The sequence below is a fragment of the Protopterus annectens genome, chromosome 3.part0 (genome assembly GCF_019279795.1).
Source record: "Protopterus annectens isolate FY-2018-M chromosome 3.part0, PAN1.0, whole genome shotgun sequence".
Lineage (NCBI taxonomy): Eukaryota > Metazoa > Chordata > Ceratodontiformes > Protopteridae > Protopterus > Protopterus annectens.
In genome coordinates, this window is record NC_056731.1 from 479,451,659 (window position 1) to 479,472,603 (window position 20,945).

The window sequence follows — 20,945 nt, forward strand, 5'->3', positions numbered from 1 at the left end:
AGATTCACCTGTCCAATTTGTGTCTTTGCCATGTCCTATTTGTAAGCCATGCAGCTATATATCTTATCAAAATTACATCAATAAATAGTTGTTCTAATATGCTGATCATTATGATCTTATCAAAGGCTGGCATTAAGTCAACGTAAATGACACCACAGCACAAATTTGTCATTTATAACTCTTAATGTATTATTACAGAACATCATGTTGCAGATAGTTCTAGATCTATGTTCAGCATATGCATGCTTACATAGAGTTTCAAGTCCTAGTCTTTTCAATTCTGTCAATTCTAATGATATATTACGCAAAATAACCTTCTCCATTTTTCCATAAAAAGAAAGCAAAGTAAATCTGTCCCTCCAGCATGTCCTACTTAATGTCCTTAAGTAGTACATACTGGAGGGACAGATTTATCTCCCATCCTTGGAACAGTCTACCAATTCATGTGAAACGGAGCAATTCAGGAGGAACCTGGACATGTGGATGGGGCACCATCATTTTTTACCAGGGATAGCACCCACAATCCTCCTGGAAATGGGCAGTCATCACTAAATGCAATCTTGGTATTGACTACCATTTCTATAGTATTCATTGGGATGAAAAGCCTAGGCTTAAAATGATCTCCAGGTCGATAGCCTAGTAATCTCTTGTGATCCTAAGTTATGGGTGTCTGTGACTCTGGGTTTGTCCTGTTCCCATATCCCTTAATTATGGGTTGAACAAGTGCAGGTCTCCAATCTTGAGGAATCTCCTCGTATTGTAATGACCTGGTGAATAACAAATACATTGATACTGTAAATTCATGCTGAATGTTCTCAAGTCATTGTTACTAATTCCATTACATCCCTGTACTTTGTGACCAATGTGCATATTTATTTTTCAATATAATCTAATTAAATTTTGGTATTGAAAGTTAATGGGATATTATTAGCACAATTTTCACCACCTTTGTGCAGCCAAAACTATTTTCAATAAGATTTTTGTAAATTTATTTATAATCTGTTGTTTCAGAATACATTTTATAATCTAGATCGTTTTGTCAGTTTGTATGCTTTTAGTCCTACCACATATTGTATATTTATAAAATGATTTTCTATTGTATGCAATATCTTTATATGTTTTTTTTCAATTTTTCCTGATCTAATCTCATGCTATGTTTATTTATCCAGTTTTTAGTATTTTGGTCTTTAAAGTTCTAGTTTGCCCTCACTTCCATTTCTTAAATTTTCATCTATCATCTTGCTTGAATTCCACTTCTTCATTTTGCCAAACTGTTTGACATTGTTTAAGAAAGTGGTATAATTCTTTATTCTATTTACCATTTTCTGTTTGTGTCTTGTACCATGGAGGTCAGGATGTGACTGAAAAGGGTCTGTCAGCTAGTCCACTTACCAAACTGAAATTAATATGTAACAAACAAACAAATAGCTGAACATGGGAATAAATTAAATAATTTCATACAGAGATTACGTTTAATTCATAGTACCTTAGACAGTACAGCACAAATCTACTGTTAGTACTTTTACAGGACATAAAACACAGTCGGCAGGTATTCAGAAAGAAAAAATAGCATGCTGTGTAAGGATAAACTGTGCTGTAAGTGTTATCATGCAGGGCATGTGCAATTCAAAGATATTTGTAGCAGAATTGTGGGGGTATGAACATTTGAGTGGTCATTAGTATATACTTTTATAAGCACCATGTTTGTGGGTGAACATGAAAATATTTTATTTTGGTATGTGTGAATATGGATGTTAGTGTCAACCATGTCTGTCAATTATAAGGTATATACATATGTAAATAAATCACATATGTGCGTACATACACATAGGCCTATGCATGTACACTACTCAGACAAAAACACAAGTCACCTTTGAAACATCTAAAACCCATAACATCGAATTTCATAACATCTAACAGTACAAATCACATGAAAATAACATCCCCTCCACATATATTGACACCAAGCACACTTTTTACTATGTTTCTGCAGGGGGGCTTGATACAATGGGGTTAGGAAATTAACTTTTTCCCACTGTAATGTGATCTTGGTGTTGGTATATTTAATTTACGGGGGTGGTGGTGTGGGGGGCGTAGTAAAAAGTGTGTTTGGTAGTTTGGTGTCATTATATGTGGAGGGGATGTTATTTTCTTGTGATTTGTAGTGTTAGATGTTATGAAATTTGATGTTGTGGGTTTTAGATGTTTTGGGTTTTAGATGTTCTGGTCTCAATGTTATGAAATTAGATGTTATGGGTTTTAGATGTTTCAAAGTAGACCCACATACACATATGTATGTATGTGTACCTAATTATATATATTGAGATGCGTATGTAACTATGCATGTCCAAAGAGAGTCACAAATTATGTTTTACATTTGCCATTACTTTTTTTGAGATGATTTAGGTGGCAGTTATGATGATCACCAATAAGTTTGATGTTTTGTGTTTTGAACAAATTTATTAATTTATTGATGGTTATTCATTGTATACTTGTGTGTGTGTATATATATATATATATATATATATATATATACACACACACACACACACACACACACACACACACACACACACACACACACACACACACACACATATATGACGTTAGAGACAATATAGTTTAGAGGTAGTTACACACATGTTGGTGTGGATAACAGAGTAGAAGACAAGGACAGTACAGTAATGTGGTGCAGGCTAGTCAGCACCCAGATGTACTAAAATTATAATTCTACATTGTAGGATAACAGCAGAACTGCTAGTGCTGTTAGCAAAGTGAACTGACAGACAACTATGTATACAGTGTATGAATATTGCACTACCTGGGATATTATTGTTGTATGGCATAATTAATTATTATGGCTATGTTACTCTTTAATGTTTAATTACTCTTCAGCATTATGTCAGACCTTTGCACAGACCTAAATGTGATGTCATCACACTGGCCATACTTTGTGTACAGTGTTGTGGACATTTAAGGTGATGGCAGTCCTATATTTGGACTGACACAACACATCCTTGTTTTCATTTGATGCATTCAAGTATGGGGTGTAGCACTGTAGGGCTTATCATCAATGCATAGCAATGAGAATGATCACCAGAGATTACATATTGAGTGGGAACCTGTTGTGTCACTAGTATGAGACCTGCAGTCTGATTGTCTAGATAATTCATTTTGTGTGAGTAGACCATTTCTCATTCAGGGACTGGGGTGTGCTTGTATGGTTTGGGTCATCCAGATGTGTACTGGCAGGCCTTATGTGAATGTTGTTGCTCATTCATATCATGCTAAGTCTTCCAGGATGACAGTACTGCGTCTGGATATGTTTTTAGCTTTTGTCACTTCTCTGAACTATACAACACTGTGTTGTTTGATGATGTCATGAGCAGACGTACAGAAGTGGTTAATAGGTTTGTGAATGGATCTGGTCAAGGATGCTGGTTTGCTAACATGTAGTGATGCCAAAATGAAATAAGTGTGCACATTTAGGCTCATAGACTCATGGGAGAACTGTAGGTTATTGATCCAGAGGAACATCAGTAGCCTAGCTACAATATCCCATATTGTAAGTGCACTTTAGCATGACTAAGTTATACCTAGTGTTACACCCCTTTGATGATGGCTTCATGGACCAGACCTTGGCTGTATTTAGAATTGCTCATGCATGCATCCAGGTTATACTTAAAGTGGGTCAGGAAGCTACTCTGCTTTATATCCAAAGGAAGTTCTGTTAACTCGGGTTTCTCTAGGATACATAACTATTTTGCCAGCAGGCCCTATTTATGTTTTGGTAGAAGATAAGTTCTCTTGAATAAATGTTTAGGATGTTACTAGTTCTGCAGATGTGCAGCAGGTGACAGTGGACTGGATCCTTTGAGGCTATGTAGGTTAGATAGAGATCAGATCTCCAGAGTCTATAGGAAAGCAAAAAAGAGACAAAGTGCTTTAAGGCTGTCTGCGTAGCTCAAGCAGGACATACCTTTGAGTACTGTAATGAGAAAACAATACAGCCTCTCGATCTGGGTCACGTGCTTAAACAAGTGCAAACCAAAGGGGCCATTATACTCTATTAATCACTCCTGGGGATTAGGTAAAAGGACTTCCTAACATTAGTGGATACGTAATGATCAAAGGATAGCTAATTGTGCTCCGGTCCCTAATGACAGAGTCAGTTTTGGCTAAAGACATAGTGCTGATTTTGCATTTCCTGGCATGTAGTTTTAGGCCATGCTCCAGGCACCACTTATCGCTACATGCTAGTTCCTCCCGAAAAATCTGGAAGTCACACGGTGATGTAGTGACAACTCCAGATTTGGTCAACAGTAAGCCCTTAATGTCAGCCCTGACACTGGAAAAGTAAATAACAAAGACAAATGGTCCTGGGATTGATCACCAGGGATACCACAAGGGAATACTCTCTTCGAAGAGAGCATACCTCACAACTAATAGACATGGCTATGTCCATTAGCCAGTTTGGTATCTAGCAGGTAACAAATGAGTTTACATTTAGTTTGCTTAGCTTATCTATTCTGTCAGAATGTAGGGTGATATCAAGTGCTCTGTCTCTCTGTGTATATATGTATATATATATATATATATATATATATATATATATATATATATATAGGTTCATAGGTAGGTACTAGGCTATTGGCCCTAGGGCCTACATAAGCCTAGCCAAATGTACCCTGGCTTTCGCCACCCAAGAAAATTATTTTCCTGTGCCACTGTCGAGCAGAGCCACAGAAGTGATCCCCGGGGTGAATTTCCTATCTCCCATCCAATCATCAAGATTTTTCTTGAAGAGTGCTAATGAGGAGCTTTGTTTGATATAGATAGGTAGTTTGTTCCAGAGTATGGGAAGTCTCTGGGACAGGAATCTATCCCTCCAGCATGTTCTGTTTATTGTGGTGATGAGGTTTAGGTCCCTAGAGCGTGTAGCTCATAAGGATTGGGCTTTCTTTAAGTGGAGCATGTCTAAAAGCTCTGGGTTTGACATAGCTTTGTGTGTTAGGCAGAGATCGCCTCTGAGTAGGCGATATGCAATGGAGTAAAGCTGCAGTTTTTTGAGACGGTCTGCATAGGGCATCTCTTTGAGGCCGGTAATCCTCTTTGTGAGGTATTTCTGTGGCCTTTCCAGTTGTTGTAGATGTCTTGTGAGGTACATACCAAAAGGGGCATTGTACTCTATAATGGGTCTAATGAGTGACGAGTAGAGGGGAACAATGACCTCTTTTTTCCTGGATGAGAAACCTTTTGTGATGAGATGTGCCACATAGAAGGATTTCCTGACTACTGTGGAAATGTGATTATCAAAGGAGAGACTACTGTCTACCTGTGTCCCAAGATCTCTTATCACACTTTCGGTGTTAAGTAGACTACCACCTATGTGGTAGTTCATGGGTACTGAGGCATGGCTTTGACACCAGGCATCTGTCTCAGCTAGGCCCTTTTGCAGGATGTCCACATCTTTTGGAGTTTTGATTATGGTTCCGAGTTTTCAGTCGTCTGCAAACTTCATTAGCCAAAGACCTTCTGTGTTGGCCTGTACTTCAGAGAAGTAGTTACCAAACAGGAGAGGACCCAGAACTGAACCCTGTGGTACTCCACTTGTCACTGGTCTGAAGTTGAATTTGGAGTCTGCTACTTTCACAGTGTGGGTTCTGTCAGTGAGCCAGTTGGCAACCCATCTTGTGACATAGGGATTTATACCTAGTTTAGTGAGTTTATCTATAATTCCAGAGTGGGGGATGGTGTTGAAAGCCTTGTCGAGATCTAGATAGGCAGTGTGAACCACCTTACCCTCATCTACGGCTTTGGTGACTGCTTCAAAGAAGTCTGTCAGGTTTAGGAGGGTTTTACAAACCCGAACTGGGTGGGGTCCTGAGTTTGGAGATTACCAATGTCATTATTTATAAGTTCCATGATGATACACTCCATAGCCTTGCAGACCAGGCTCGTTAGGCTAATGGGGCAGTAGTTTCCGGGGTCTGTGGTGGCTCCCCCTTTGTGGGGTGGGATAACTGTTGCTGTGTGCCATTCAGTGGGCACATAGCCTGAGGTGAGGCTATGATAGAACATGGTACTTAGGTGGGGTGCCAGTTCGTTCTGTAGTTCATGTAGAACACAGCCTGGGATGTTGTCAGGTCCCATGGATGCTGTGTTCTTGGCTTTGGATAGTGTGTTTTTTACCTGTGCAGCTGTGATTACAGGAACTTTGCATTCTTCTGGTATAGAGATGGGCCCTTTAGGGGATGACAGAGGAGTAAAGTTAGCACTGAACCTATCTGCCAGGATGTTGGCAATATCAGTTGGTTCTGTATATTTAGTGCCATTGTGCTGTAACTCAGAGCAGATCTGAGTGTTGCCATTGAGATTCTTGACATAGCTATAGAATGCTTTGTGGTTGTCTTTAGAGTCAGTGGCGATTTTGTTTTCATAACTAGCTTTGGAGGATTTTATGAGGGATCTCAGCTTCTTACTGAGGCTGACCAGGGAGTTTCTCCAATCATGGGATTTTACTCTTTTTTTGCAACAGTTTCTTTCCTCTGTTGTAGAGTTTGTTTATGGCAGGGGACCACCAGATTGGCTTCCTTTTTTTGGAGGATAACATCTTGGTTGTGTTATGGATTGCACGATCCATGCACTCGTGTAAGTGCTTATAAAGTGCATTTGTGTAGGACTCAGCAGTCATACCTCTATTGTCCGTCAGCATGGGTGTCGTGAAGTTTGCCACTTCTGTCTTAAGAAGCGTGAAGTTGGCTTTGGAGAACTTTTTTACTGTGGTTTCCCTAATGGGAGGTGGGGGAGGGATGTGGATGTCTAGGGTGATTAGCTTGTGGTCGGATCTGACCAACGAGGAATTGACCTCGGGTGTGGAGCACCGGTTGCCCATGTTGGTAATAACCAGGTCTAGGATATTGCTGCCCCTGGTGGGGGTGTGGATAAGTTGATCCATGGCATTGGAATTTATGAATTCCAGAAAAGGTTGAGCACAAGAGTTGGTACATGAGTAGTTTTCCCAGTTATGGGTCTAGGACATTTCACTGAATGCACATTTCACTGAAACTCAAATGACTGAACATAAATCAATGAAAACTCAATTCACTGAAACACATTTCACTGAAAGTTATATATGGCCTTTTCCCCACTGTAGTGCAACCCTAGAGTTAGTATATATAGTAAGGGGGTGTGTGGGGGGCTATGCCCCCCACATATTTTAAGTATATATTATGTTCGGAAAAGAGTAATATATTGGAATTGCAAGTATCCATGTATATAAGAAAAAACACTAATTGCCAGGAACTCCACTTCTTTAGGTTAAATTCACAAGTCCAGTTTATTCAGCGACTGCAGAATATAACAGTCAGCACCAAAGAAGATAATCCATAAAACAGGAAGCTGAACCAACAGTTGATATTATAACAGTATCACAGATATGTGAAGCTGGAATAGCACAAACACCAATATAACCTCGTAGCGCCTCGGCCAAACAGCCTTTACAGAGTAATGAATGAGATTAAACTTAGCAGTTATATATAATATCAATTAATCAATCAATTAAATAACTCACTAAAATTCTAATTAATAAAATCAGCATAGGGGGCCTTACAGAAAATGAAGAGAATTTCAGTTGTAACCTTGAAATGCACTGCTAAAACAGTTCTGTGCACTGCATATATAGTTTCTGTATTATCAAGTATGTAGCATATACAGAATTTATAGATGTTCAAGGATACTTTGAATTGCAAGTCTGTCAATAAAGCATGTAGAGGCTGTTTTTTCAAAACACACAAATATAAACATACATTATGTGTTACATACATATGCACATACACAGAAAATAGCTATTATAACTTGTCAAATATAGGGTCATCAGTGGCATAAGATTATGTTTGCAGCACTTAATTTTTCCTGCCTTAGTGAAAAAGTATCCCTGTAATTACATACTGTAACATACTAGGAATGGTACTGAAAAAGTATTTGGGGAAATGTATAGCTTGCATTTGCCTCAACTTTCAAATGCTAATCAGTGTAAATCAACTGCACTTCAGTCAAGTATTCAGGAAAGGTGTGAGAGCTCAAAACATTTTACCAAAATGAATGGTAGAAAAAAGTGAGAAAAGAAATTCAGTAGGATAGAATTAGTATTAGACAAATAGTTATGGTGTGATTTCTGAAGGACAACATACTGCATCAGCTAATGTACCAACTCATGTACCAACTCTTGTGCTCAACCTTTTCTGGAATTCATAAATTCCAATGCCATGGATCAACTTATCCACACCCCCACCAGGGGCAGCAATATCCTAGACCTGGTTATTACCAACATGGGCAACCGGTGCTCCACACCCGAAGTCAATTCCTCGTTGGTCAGATCCGACCACAAGCTAATCACCCTAGACATCCACATCCCTCCCCCACCTCCCATTAGGGAAACCACAGTAAAAAAGTTCTCCAAAGCCAACTTCACGCTTCTTAAGACAGAAGTGGCAAACTTCACGACACCCATGCTGACGGACAATAGAGGTATGACTGCTGAGTCCTACACAAATGCACTTTATAAGCAGTGATTAGATTCAGTTCCAAAGCTGCATGACATTTTAGAGAAAAGATGCAAAACCATCAATACTAATAACCCTTCCTCACATATTAATCTTTATGGCTTTATTCAAACTAACACCTCAACTACCAGAATCAACAAACCAACCAAAAAAGAGAGCACCTTAGACTGGATACTTATTAATAAACATCCACATACTTACAATGTAGGAACTTTACCAGATGATCTAAGTGATCATACTCTAACTTACATTAAGACAAAAGAATGACATTTCTAACACCCCTACTTATAGGATCTCACGAACCAAGAAACACTTTAACCCTGTACTATTCCAAAACAAACTCAATGCATGTGACTGGAAACTTCTAAAAATACTCCCACTAGATGAGGCTGTTAAATATTTTAACTCTAAATTTCTAGCGATCCTTGATGAGCACGCACCTAAACGATCTATTAGAATGAAATCCAAACCAGCCCCCTGGCTTTCAAAAGAAACCAGGCAGAAAATTCTACTTAGGAACAAATCATGGGCTAAGTGGAGAGCTAACAGAACTTCCCCTGAACAACAAACTTTCAGACAACTAAGAAATATAACAAAAAAAGCTATACTCACTAACAAAAAGAACAACTATTGTAAACTACAGCAAACACACCAAAAGAATCCACAGAAATTTTGGACTAGCGTAAATAGACTCCTTCACCCTGGCCACTCTAGCACACCATCCCCCCAAGATGCTGATCATAATACCCCACATCAAACGGCCAACAACTTCATCACCTACTTTACAGAGACCTTACAATCTCTAGCCAGTCAGCTTTCCACTGATAACACAAAGCTCACAACCTCTTTACCTGGATCTTTACCAACATTCCAATTTCAACCTATCTTAACCACTCTCCTACAGAATCTTACTAAAACTTAAGCCTTGTACTCCTTCAGCCGATCATTTACCTTCTGAATATTTGCAAAAAGTAGCCAAAGGCATTGCCTTTCCCATATCCATCCTAATTAACAGAACCATCAATGAGGGAATCATCCCAGACATCTGGAAAATCTCCCACATCATCCCCCCTACATAAAGGTGGTAAATCTAACGATTACTCTAACTACAGGCCAATAGCTCTACTATCACCTTTTGCAAAAGTCATGGAAAAATGCATTCACCATCAGCTACTAGACCACCTAACTAAACACAACATACTGGCTAACTGCTAGCATGGCTTTAGGCCATTTCATATTACCACCACCGCTCTCCTATCTTTCACCGACTCCATTAATAAGAGCCGTAATAACAACATCCTCTCTTCTGCTCTCTTCATCGACCTTTCAAAGGCTTTTGATATGGTAAACCATCCCCTGCTTATAAATACACTTGAATCTCTTTCTCTGGATACCCTAGCTATACGATGGCTTAAGTCCTACCTCAACAATAGGCAACAGGCAGTTCTCTGGGAAAATAAACTATCATCCCACCTGCCAGTCTCCCTTGGAGTCCCTCAGGGCTCTATTTTAGGACCTCTTCTTTTTTCATTATTCATCAATGACCTTCATGTAGCAATCCCTGAAGCCACCTGTATTCAATATGCCGATGATTCCACGCTTATATGTTCTGCCAACTCCACATCTGAACTACACTCACTAACTCAAAAAGTTTTCAACTCAGTAGAAGTTTGGTTCTTGAAACGTTGCCTCCTTTTGAATGCCAAAAAAACTAAGCTCCTACTCTTTACACCTACCAGTAGGTCCTCTCCTATAGACTTCTCTGTCAAATCCAACAATGGCACCCTTATCTTCCCCGACCCTATCACCAAACTATTAGGAGTCACAATCGACAACAACCTTAACTTTGATAGCCATATAAATAACACCATACAAACAGTAAACAGAAAAATGGTCTTCTTATATAGAATCAAACCCTTCTTAACTCCAACAGCTAGAACCACTATTGCCCAATCTCATTTAATCTCAACTCTTCTTTACGCCTCACCTATTTACACTAATCTAAAAAAAAAAAAAAAAATCTCAAACTAACAAGCTCCTACAACAATATTGCCAGATTTGCCACTGGTAATGCATTTCGAACTCACCACTGTCTGAATCTAAAGCTGCTAGACTGGCTTGAACTTCCTAACATTCTGATTTTTTCCCAACTTACCATTGCCCATAAGATCTTTTATCAACCAAATAATACTCCTATACTTGTTAACCTCATTACTCCTTATAATAAGCTTAATTCCCTACGCTCTTCTAGCAAACTACTTGCTAGCATATGTAAGTCCAATAACTTGGCAGGTGACACCCTTTTCTCCAATACTGCTGGAAAAAACTAGAACTTTCTACCTTCACTGTCACTCCTTAAGCAAAAACTCAAAAGACACCTTAAAACTCACTGGTTATGTCCCTGCAGTAACCCTGACTAATTTTCAACCATTCCCTACTTCTATCTTCACACTGCCTCTGGATACACAATCGTACTCTGCGTACCCCTCGGTATGCAGAAACTGTTACTAGTAGGATTAATATAACTTCCAGTATTTATTTAAACTATCGATGAACTGTAAAGTACCTCATATATCATGTTGTAAGATGACTTATATAATCCTTTATACGCATCCTTCTTAGTATTGTACTTCTTCTAGACTCCTTTTTTGTATTCTAATTTTCTCCTACTTTATTTGTTATAAATCTGTATATTATATTTTGTGCTATGTTTGGAGCTTTTCTCCCCGGGTCTCTACTGAAATTGGAATATATCCAGTTAGACTAGCCCGGTCAACAAATGTACAATAAAATAAATAAAAAATATTTTATTCTTTTAGGATATTAGGCCATTTGCTTCTCAACAGGATTCTTTGCAAGGCACAGGTAAATACAATGGTTCATTATACGCAAATGCTAGCACACAGGCACCATCCCAATATGAGTGTTTATTATTAGTACTATTTGTTTTGGTAAGTGAGCTAGTCTGTAGACCCCTTGCAGCCAAAACACAAGCTCAAACAGAACTTACATCATGGTCTTTTATAATCAACAATATTATATACAGAATGAGGACATAAATTGGGAACATAACAGCAAGATTCAATGCAATATTAAAATTCACTCCATCTGTTATCTGTAATACTTTGCTTAAATGATAACTACACCATAAAGGTGAAAAAGCAAAATGGACATTTTTGAATGTAACGTGAACCTTTCTTTATTATTACTGCATCTGTAACAATCCAAAGCACCCAGTTGCTGTGGTTCATGCAAAACACTATGATTTTGGCCCTGAGATTTAGCCTTGCTCCTTCTACATTTATTGATGTTCTACAAAAACTCAAAGCTGTTTATGGGTACATACTTTATTTAATAAATAAATTAGACCACAGCAGAGAACACTAGACCATGATAGTGTGTTTATGTGCTGCTTGGCTGTCAAGGCAGTTGCCTTGTTTTTCTGCAGCACACTACTACATGTTATAGCATTCTTAACTATTGCCTTCAGCATTTTAACAATTAAAAATCACTGGGGATTACAGTCAGTCAATAACTGGCCAGTATAAGTGATAATGATAGTATTCAATACCAATAATAGCCACACACTCAAAGTTTATGCTTATTATTCAGAAAATGCAGTTTGATGCAAAACCCATTGTTCTATTTACTTTATAATGTTCATGAGTCTCCTTCATATTTTGGCCTTGTTCCTCCTAATTTTATTTCATTTTATAAACTGAGGAGCATTATAGTCTTATTGTTCAGAAACTACATGATGATGCAAACCCATTTTATTAACATTTAAAAAGGGAGGTCTTCACAAATCTGTAATAATAATGGCATATTGCTGCCATTGCATCAGTAGGTTTTGTATTAGAAAGGAATCTCGTGTTTAGTTCTGTGCAGATGTGGTGTGTCGCTAGTGACTGACAGGGGGAATGGGCATGGAAATGCTCAACGATGACTGACAGGCATGCTAATTCACATGTGATGTAATGCATATATTCCTGTAAACTGTTTAATATTCATGCACAATACCATCTTCAATCCCATAAAACAGCCTTTATTGAACAAGCCAGTTCCATCATACTAAGGATATCAAATTTAGCTCTCAGCCAGTCAGGGACAAATTTTAACAGATTCAGGGACAAATCAAGAAAAAATCAGGGACACTTAAAATATTAGTCCTGTTAAATTAAGACATTGACAGAATAAGAGTATGTGAATTGATATACATTTTCTGAAGTAAAGAAGTCTATACCTCTTAATTGTTGGCATTATTTATTACGTGCACATTACCACTTTTCCTCCAGAAGTCACATTTTAAGAGGGACAGAGGTAAAATTTCAGTCAAAATCATGGACGACCCTGAAAATCTGGGACAGTTGAGAGGTGTTCATAACTCTCAACCACAAAGCATTTCTTCTGTAAAACATCAACTTCATGAAAGCTGAGTGCCAGAAACATAGCAACGAGAAAAAATTCTTTTTTTTTTTTTTTTTGCATGGGGGGCGTGCCCCCACACCACTCAAATTTATAAATACCAACTCTATCATTACACCGACTCAAAGAAGGGAGAAGTCTTTCAAAACAAGTAAATAATTGCCAGCACACACTTGGAAACTGCGCCGACAATGATTTCCTATCAAAAACAGCATTTTGTGTTATGCTTTTCATCTTTTTTCTTCTTGCTGCTGTCTCTGTATAGCAATTTCAACCTCGAGCCTAAACAATTATAATGTTGGTCTCTAAACATTAGACTAGGGGGTCAAAAAGAGGAGCACTTTCTTATTCTTCACACTAGAAGTTTTTTTTTTTTATTTACTAGAGCCTGTTACGATAGTGGTAGGGAGTCTGTGTATAGGGTTAATTTTACAGTGATAATGGAAAACACTAGACCATGCATAAATTAATGTCAATAATGCAGACACCAGTATATTTGTGGGTTTTGTATTAGAACAGTACCTCATAGTAAGTGCAGTAGCAAATCCAAACCAGCCCCCTGGCTTTCAAAAGAAACCAGGCAGAAAATTCTACTTAGGAACAAATCATGGGCTAAGTGGAGAGCTAACAGAACTTCCCCTGAACAACAAACTTTCAGACAACTAAGAAATATAACAAAAAAAGCTATACTCACTAACAAAAAGAACAACTATTGTAAACTACAGCAAACACACCAAAAGAATCCACAGAAATTTTGGACTAGCGTAAATAGACTCCTTCACCCTGGCCACTCTAGCACACCATCCCCCCAAGATGCTGATCATAATACCCCACATCAAACGGCCAACAACTTCATCACCTACTTTACAGAGACCTTACAATCTCTAGCCAGTCAGCTTTCCACTGATAACACAAAGCTCACAACCTCTTTACCTGGATCTTTACCAACATTCCAATTTCAACCTATCTTAACCACTCTCCTACAGAATCTTACTAAAACTTAAGCCTTGTACTCCTTCAGCCGATCATTTACCTTCTGAATATTTGCAAAAAGTAGCCAAAGGCATTGCCTTTCCCATATCCATCCTAATTAACAGAACCATCAATGAGGGAATCATCCCAGACATCTGGAAAATCTCCCACATCATCCCCCCTACATAAAGGTGGTAAATCTAACGATTACTCTAACTACAGGCCAATAGCTCTACTATCACCTTTTGCAAAAGTCATGGAAAAATGCATTCACCATCAGCTACTAGACCACCTAACTAAACACAACATACTGGCTAACTGCTAGCATGGCTTTAGGCCATTTCATATTACCACCACCGCTCTCCTATCTTTCACCGACTCCATTAATAAGAGCCGTAATAACAACATCCTCTCTTCTGCTCTCTTCATCGACCTTTCAAAGGCTTTTGATATGGTAAACCATCCCCTGCTTATAAATACACTTGAATCTCTTTCTCTGGATACCCTAGCTATACGATGGCTTAAGTCCTACCTCAACAATAGGCAACAGGCAGTTCTCTGGGAAAATAAACTATCATCCCACCTGCCAGTCTCCCTTGGAGTCCCTCAGGGCTCTATTTTAGGACCTCTTCTTTTTTCATTATTCATCAATGACCTTCATGTAGCAATCCCTGAAGCCACCTGTATTCAATATGCCGATGATTCCACGCTTATATGTTCTGCCAACTCCACATCTGAACTACACTCACTAACTCAAAAAGTTTTCAACTCAGTAGAAGTTTGGTTCTTGAAACGTTGCCTCCTTTTGAATGCCAAAAAAACTAAGCTCCTACTCTTTACACCTACCAGTAGGTCCTCTCCTATAGACTTCTCTGTCAAATCCAACAATGGCACCCTTATCTTCCCCGACCCTATCACCAAACTATTAGGAGTCACAATCGACAACAACCTTAACTTTGATAGCCATATAAATAACACCATACAAACAGTAAACAGAAAAATGGTCTTATATAGAATCAAACCCTTCTTAACTCCAACAGCTAGAACCACTATTGCCCAATCTCATTTAATCTCAACTCTTCTTTACGCCTCACCTATTTACACTAATCTAAAAAAAAAATAATCTCAAACTAACAAGCTCCTACAACAATATTGCCAGATTTGCCACTGGTAATGCATTTCGAACTCACCACTGTCTGAATCTAAAGCTGCTAGACTGGCTTGAACTTCCTAACATTCTGATTTTTTCCCAACTTACCATTGCCCATAAGATCTTTTATCAACCAAATAATACTCCTATACTTGTTAACCTCATTACGCCTTATAATAAGCTTAATTCCCTACGCTCTTCTAGCAAATTACTTGCTAACATATGTAAGTCCAATAACTTGGCAGGTGACACCCTTTTCTCCAATACTGCTGGAAAAAACTAGAACTTTCTACCTTCACTGTCACTCCTTAAGCAAAAACTCAAAAGACACCTTAAAACTCACTGGTTATGTCCCTGCAGTAACCCTGACTAATTTTCAACCATTCCCTACTTCTATCTTCACACTGACTCTGGATACACAATCGTACTCTGCGTACCCCTCGGTATGCAGAAACTGTTACTAGTAGGATTAATATAACTTCCAGTATTTATTTAAACTATCGATGAACTGTAAAGTACCTCATATATCATGTTGTAAGATGACTTATATAATCCTTTATACGCATCCTTCTTAGTATTGTACTTCTTCTAGACTACTTTTTTGTATTCTAATTTTCTCCTACTTTATTTGTTATAAATCTGTATATTATATTTTGTGCTATGTTTGGAGCTTTTCTCCCTGGGTCTCTACTGAAATTGGAATATATCCAGTTAGACTAGCCCGGTCAACAAATGTAAAATAAAATAAATAAAATAAATAAAAAATATTTTATTCTTTTAGGATATTAGGACATTTGCTTCTCAACAGGATTCTTTGCAAGGCACAGTTGTCCAAAGCAATGCTATGCTGTAAAATGTGGGAAAATCTGTATGATTATAAAAGTACACCTAAATGAATATACACATAGTTAACAAGCAACACCAGTAACAGACCATATGAAAAATATAATTACGAGTGGAAGGAAAAAGATTTGCAGCAACAAGCATGAAACAAAAATACTATTGCTTAGATAGACTTGAATAATTATTAGACACAGTTTTACAAAAACAAGTACATAGTAAAGTAGATATCTTTTCACTGCTAAAGATACTCCTGGCCTGTGTTTGACAAGATAACATGTGTAGCTCAGCAAAATCCAGTCATTCAACAAATCTTGCCCATGGGTGGTGTAAGGAAAATGCAAAATGACAAAACTTCAGCTGTAAACTCATCCAATAACAACCCACCCCTACTAAGAGTTTGTGTAATCTGACCTGCAGCTGGCTCTTTGAAAAACTTGCCTCTGGATGAACATTGCACTGTACTAAAATGTCAACAAACTCTTCTAGTAAAAAAAATGTGCTAGTCCCCCACTCCCCTTTTAACAAATGTGCCGCCATCTTAATTGTACCTCTCGACAGAGCAGTGTCTGCGCTTCTATAAGCTATGTGCTACATTTCTGTTTTTTCTTGCGTAACTACAGCATTTCACCGCAGAGTGCGATTTAAAACGTTATGACAGAATTATCTGATTAATTAGTAAACAAATACTTTTTTTCTGAAGGCAACCATGGTGAAGGTTATCTACTTATTATTAATACACTGACTATGTTCAGCATCCCAGGTTTAGTGGCTGTGGATGAAGTTACCTAGGCGGGGGATTAGCCACATGGCTTAGTTTAAGCCGCAAGGAGGTATTACAGTAGATGGAAAATACCTATTTTAAGCGGTCTTCCTTCTAAATAAGTGCTTCAAGGTACTAGGTTTGTTAATTTTATCAAAATTATCTTAATTTACATTGATCAGCAAATCTGAAAAAAGATGAGAAATGAACTCTGGTTTGGTAGTGCGTTTTCCTGGCACTATTTTAAACCTAATAACGATAGTCAGTCAGCACAGACTGGACCTATGTACAATGTGAACTTCTCACAATTTTTTGTTTCAAAAGAACTCGTATTTCAAAAGCACACACATTTCACTTGAATTAGTCGCTTTATTTTGTTCAAGATGGAGTTTAGTTGATTCGCAGTCAGAAATGAGCGAATGTGGGGGGAGGGGGGGGGGGGTATTGGAGGCAGTTATAAAATCGCCTGTAGTATCATTCAGACTCAGATTTAATTGTCTTTGGAGTCAGTGGCAGGTGTACTGGAATGCCTACTAAGAATAATAAAAATAAGGATGCTGAATAATGATTAAGATGGTGATCATTTATGCTTTATTTACCAAGCGCTCCCAATAACATACATGACATACCCTCCATACTTAAAGCTGAAGAGTAAACAATAAAAAATGATGTGTTTAAAAACTGAAAACCAAAGTCAGTCGTGTTTACAGTGGCGAAGTGGAGCCGTACTTCACAGATTTATAAATCCTGAGAATTATCCAGGTTTATGAGTATTCCCGAAAGCGGTGGCATTAGTCGACAGCATAAATAAGTAAAGTTGTCTAATGCTTGTCTGCTTTACCAATTGATAATCCGGACAGAGTATCGCTTTTAGTTTTCTATCAGTACTTTTTCGTTTTTCACGTGTTGCTCTTCTGATTCAATTGGATATTTAAACTTTACTAATCTGTTTCTTCTTGCCTGTTTATGTATCTGGTAAAATTCCAATAGTCAAGGTTGAACGAAACCCTTTAGGGCTACCTTAATCTCGGCACCTGATTTCACTGCGCTGCGTTCACTAATCCGACTAATGCGGGGATAGATAAGCCTTCGTGGCAGCTGTCACTCCAACACGTCATATTGTCTCGTTTTTCTGTTAACGGTATTAATTTACTGTCCTTTGTTACTAGAGATACACGGTGAAAGAAGACCTGGCGTGGTAATTCGGGATTTAACGCATGGCATGGGACTGTCGGGGAAAACAATCGTTTCAGAAAAATCAGAAGCTGGAGGAGAATGTGCCACTGCATTTCTAAATCTTCTTTAAATTTGTGTGCCTTTGAAGATGAATTCTGCTGCAAAGAACTGGAGTTCCTTTTCCAGAGTTATAACTTAAAGTTGGAACAAAATTCCACCTTGAAGGCCCTTATCCTTTTAATTATCACGACTGCAAGTCTGGCCTTCTATGGTTTAATGACTGCTTCCGATCTGACTGTTTCGAAGGGCTCTCACTTTATACACTGTGTCATTTTTGTCTCTCTTTTTCTTGCTACCAATGTCAAATATTTACAAGTGACCCAGCTCATACAGAAAGTTAAACTGACCTTATTTTTCAGTTTTACATTTTCGTTCCTGTGCTACCCATTTTCCCTGGATGGCTATGAACTGGAAACGCCGACATTATGGGAAAAAGGTGTATGGCAACTTATCCTGGTGACTTTTGTCGCTTACTGCTTGCTACCCCTGAAGACTACGCTGGCTGTTTTCTTCGGACTGGTGACATCCTTCTTACACCTTCTTGTAACTGCCACTTTGCTTACAAACAAAACGCAGATACTGGGGAAGAAGGTAAATACAACGGTTCGTTATACGCAAATGCTAGCACACAGGCACCATCCCAATATGAGTGTTTATTATTAGTACTATTTGTTTTGGTAAGTGAGCTAGTCTGTAGACCCCTTGCAGCCAAAACACAAGCTCAAACAGAATTTACATCATGGTCTTTTATAATCAACAATATCATATACAGAATGAGGACATAAATTAGGAACATAACAGCAAGATTCAATGCAATATTAAAATTCACTCCATCTGTTATCTGTAATACTTTGCTTAAATGATAACTACACCATAAAGGTGAAAAAGCAAAATGGACATTTTTGAATGTAACGTGAACCTTTCTTTATTATTACTGCATCTGTAACAATCCAAAGCACCCAGTTGCTGTGGTTCATGCAAAACACTATGATTTTGGCCCTGAGATTTAGCCTTGCTCCTTCTACATTTATTGATGTTCTACAAAAACTCAAAGCTGTTTATGGGTACATACTTTATTTAATAAATAAATTAGACCACAGCAGAGAACACTAGACCATGATAGTGTGTTTATGTGCTACTTGGCTGTCAAGGCAGTTGCCTTGTTTTTCTGCAGCACACTACTACATGTTATAGCATTCTTAACTATTGCCTTCAGCATTTTAACAATTAAAAATCACTGGGGATTACAGTCAGTCAATAACTGGCCAGTATAAGTGATAATGATAGTATTCAATACCAATAATAGCCACACACTCAAAGTTTATGCTTATTATTCAGAAAATGCACTTTGATGCAAAACCCGTTGTTCTATTTACTTTATAATGTTCATGAGTCTCCTTCATATTTTGGCCTTGTTCCTCCTAATTTTATTTCATTTTATAAACTGAGGAGCATTATAGTCTTATTGTTCAGAAACTACATGATGATGCAAACCCATTTTATTAACATTTAAAAAGGGAGGTCTTCACAAATCTGTAATAATAATGGCATATTGCTGCCATTGCATCAGTAGGTTTTGTATTAGAAAGGAATCTCGTGTTTAGTTCTGTGCAGATGTGGTGTGTCGTTAGTGACTGACAGGGGGAATGGGCATGGAAATTCTCAACGATGACTGACAGGCATGCTAATTCACATGTGATGTAATGCATATATTCCTGTAAACTGTTTAATATTCATGCACAATACCATCTTCAATCCCATAAAACGGCCTTTATTGAACAAGCCAGTTCCATCATACTAAGGATATCAAATTTAGCTCTCAACCAGTCAGGGACAAATTTTAACAGATTCAGGGACAAATCAAGAAAAAATCTGGGACACTTAAAATATTAGTCCTGTTAAATTAAGACATTGACAGAATAAGAGAATGTGAATTGATATACATTTTCTGAAGTAAAGAAGTCTATACCTCTTAATTGTTGGCATCATTTATTACGTGCACTTCACCACTTTTCCTCCAAAAGTCACATTTTAAGAGGGACAGAGGTAAAATTTCAGTCAAAATCATGGACGACCCTGAAAATCAGGGACAGTTGAGAGGTGTTCATAACTCTCAACCACAAAGCATTTCTTCTGTAAAACATCAACTTCTTGAAAGCTGAGTGCCAGAAACACAGCAACGAGAAAAAAATCTTTTTTTTTTTTTTTTTTTTTGCATGGGGGGCGTGCCCCCACACCACTCAGATTTATAAATACCAACTCTATCATCACACTGACTCAAAGAAGGGAGAAGTCTTTCAAAACAAGTAAATAATTGCCAGCACACACTTGGAAACTGCGCCGACAATGATTTCCTATCAAAAACAGCATTTTGTGTTATGCTTTTCATCTTTTTTCTTCTTGCTGCTGTCTCTGTATAGCAATTTCAACCTCGAGCCTAAACAATTATAATGTTGGTCTCTAAACATTAGACTAGGGGGTCAAAAAGAGGAGCACTTTCTTATTCTTCACACTAGAAGTTTTTTTTTTTATTTACTAGAGCCTGTTACGGTAGTGGTAGGGAGTCTGTGTATAGGGTTAATTTTACAGTGATAATGGAAAACACTAGACCATGCATAAATTATGGTCAATAATGCAGACACCAGTATATTTGTGGGTTTTGTATTAGAACAGTACCTCATAGTAAGTGCAGTAGCAAATCCTGCCTTAGCCACGCCTCTAGACTGACTATTCCTGGCAGGCAGGTGAATCTGCTGTATATGGCAAGTAGGCAGCACAGGAACGGCGTTTTATTTGAAATATAGCAACTGATGGCAGCAGGATAGAGGAATGAGAAATCAAGAATGAGAAGCAAATCATGAATGAAAGCGAGGAAATGTATACAGTAAGCACCTTAATCAGCACAGAATGATAAACATGTTTAGTCGTTGTGTGCCCTCTTCCTCAATGTAGTGCAATCTCGGAGTTTGAATATTGAAGTAGCGGGGATATGGGC

The 20,945-nt window shown here is 38.0% G+C and overlaps 1 protein-coding gene across 1 annotated transcript in view; it reads left to right on the forward strand.

Annotated features, from left to right (window-relative positions):
• Positions 1-20,945, forward strand: part of ADCY1 (adenylate cyclase 1) — a 1,911,278-nt gene that overhangs the window by 34,946 nt on the left and 1,855,387 nt on the right. Inside the window, exon 2 of the mRNA XM_044065602.1 lies at positions 17,900-18,541. Coding sequence (XP_043921537.1) covers positions 17,900-18,541 — 642 coding nt within the window. The remainder of the gene's footprint in view (positions 1-17,899; positions 18,542-20,945) is intronic.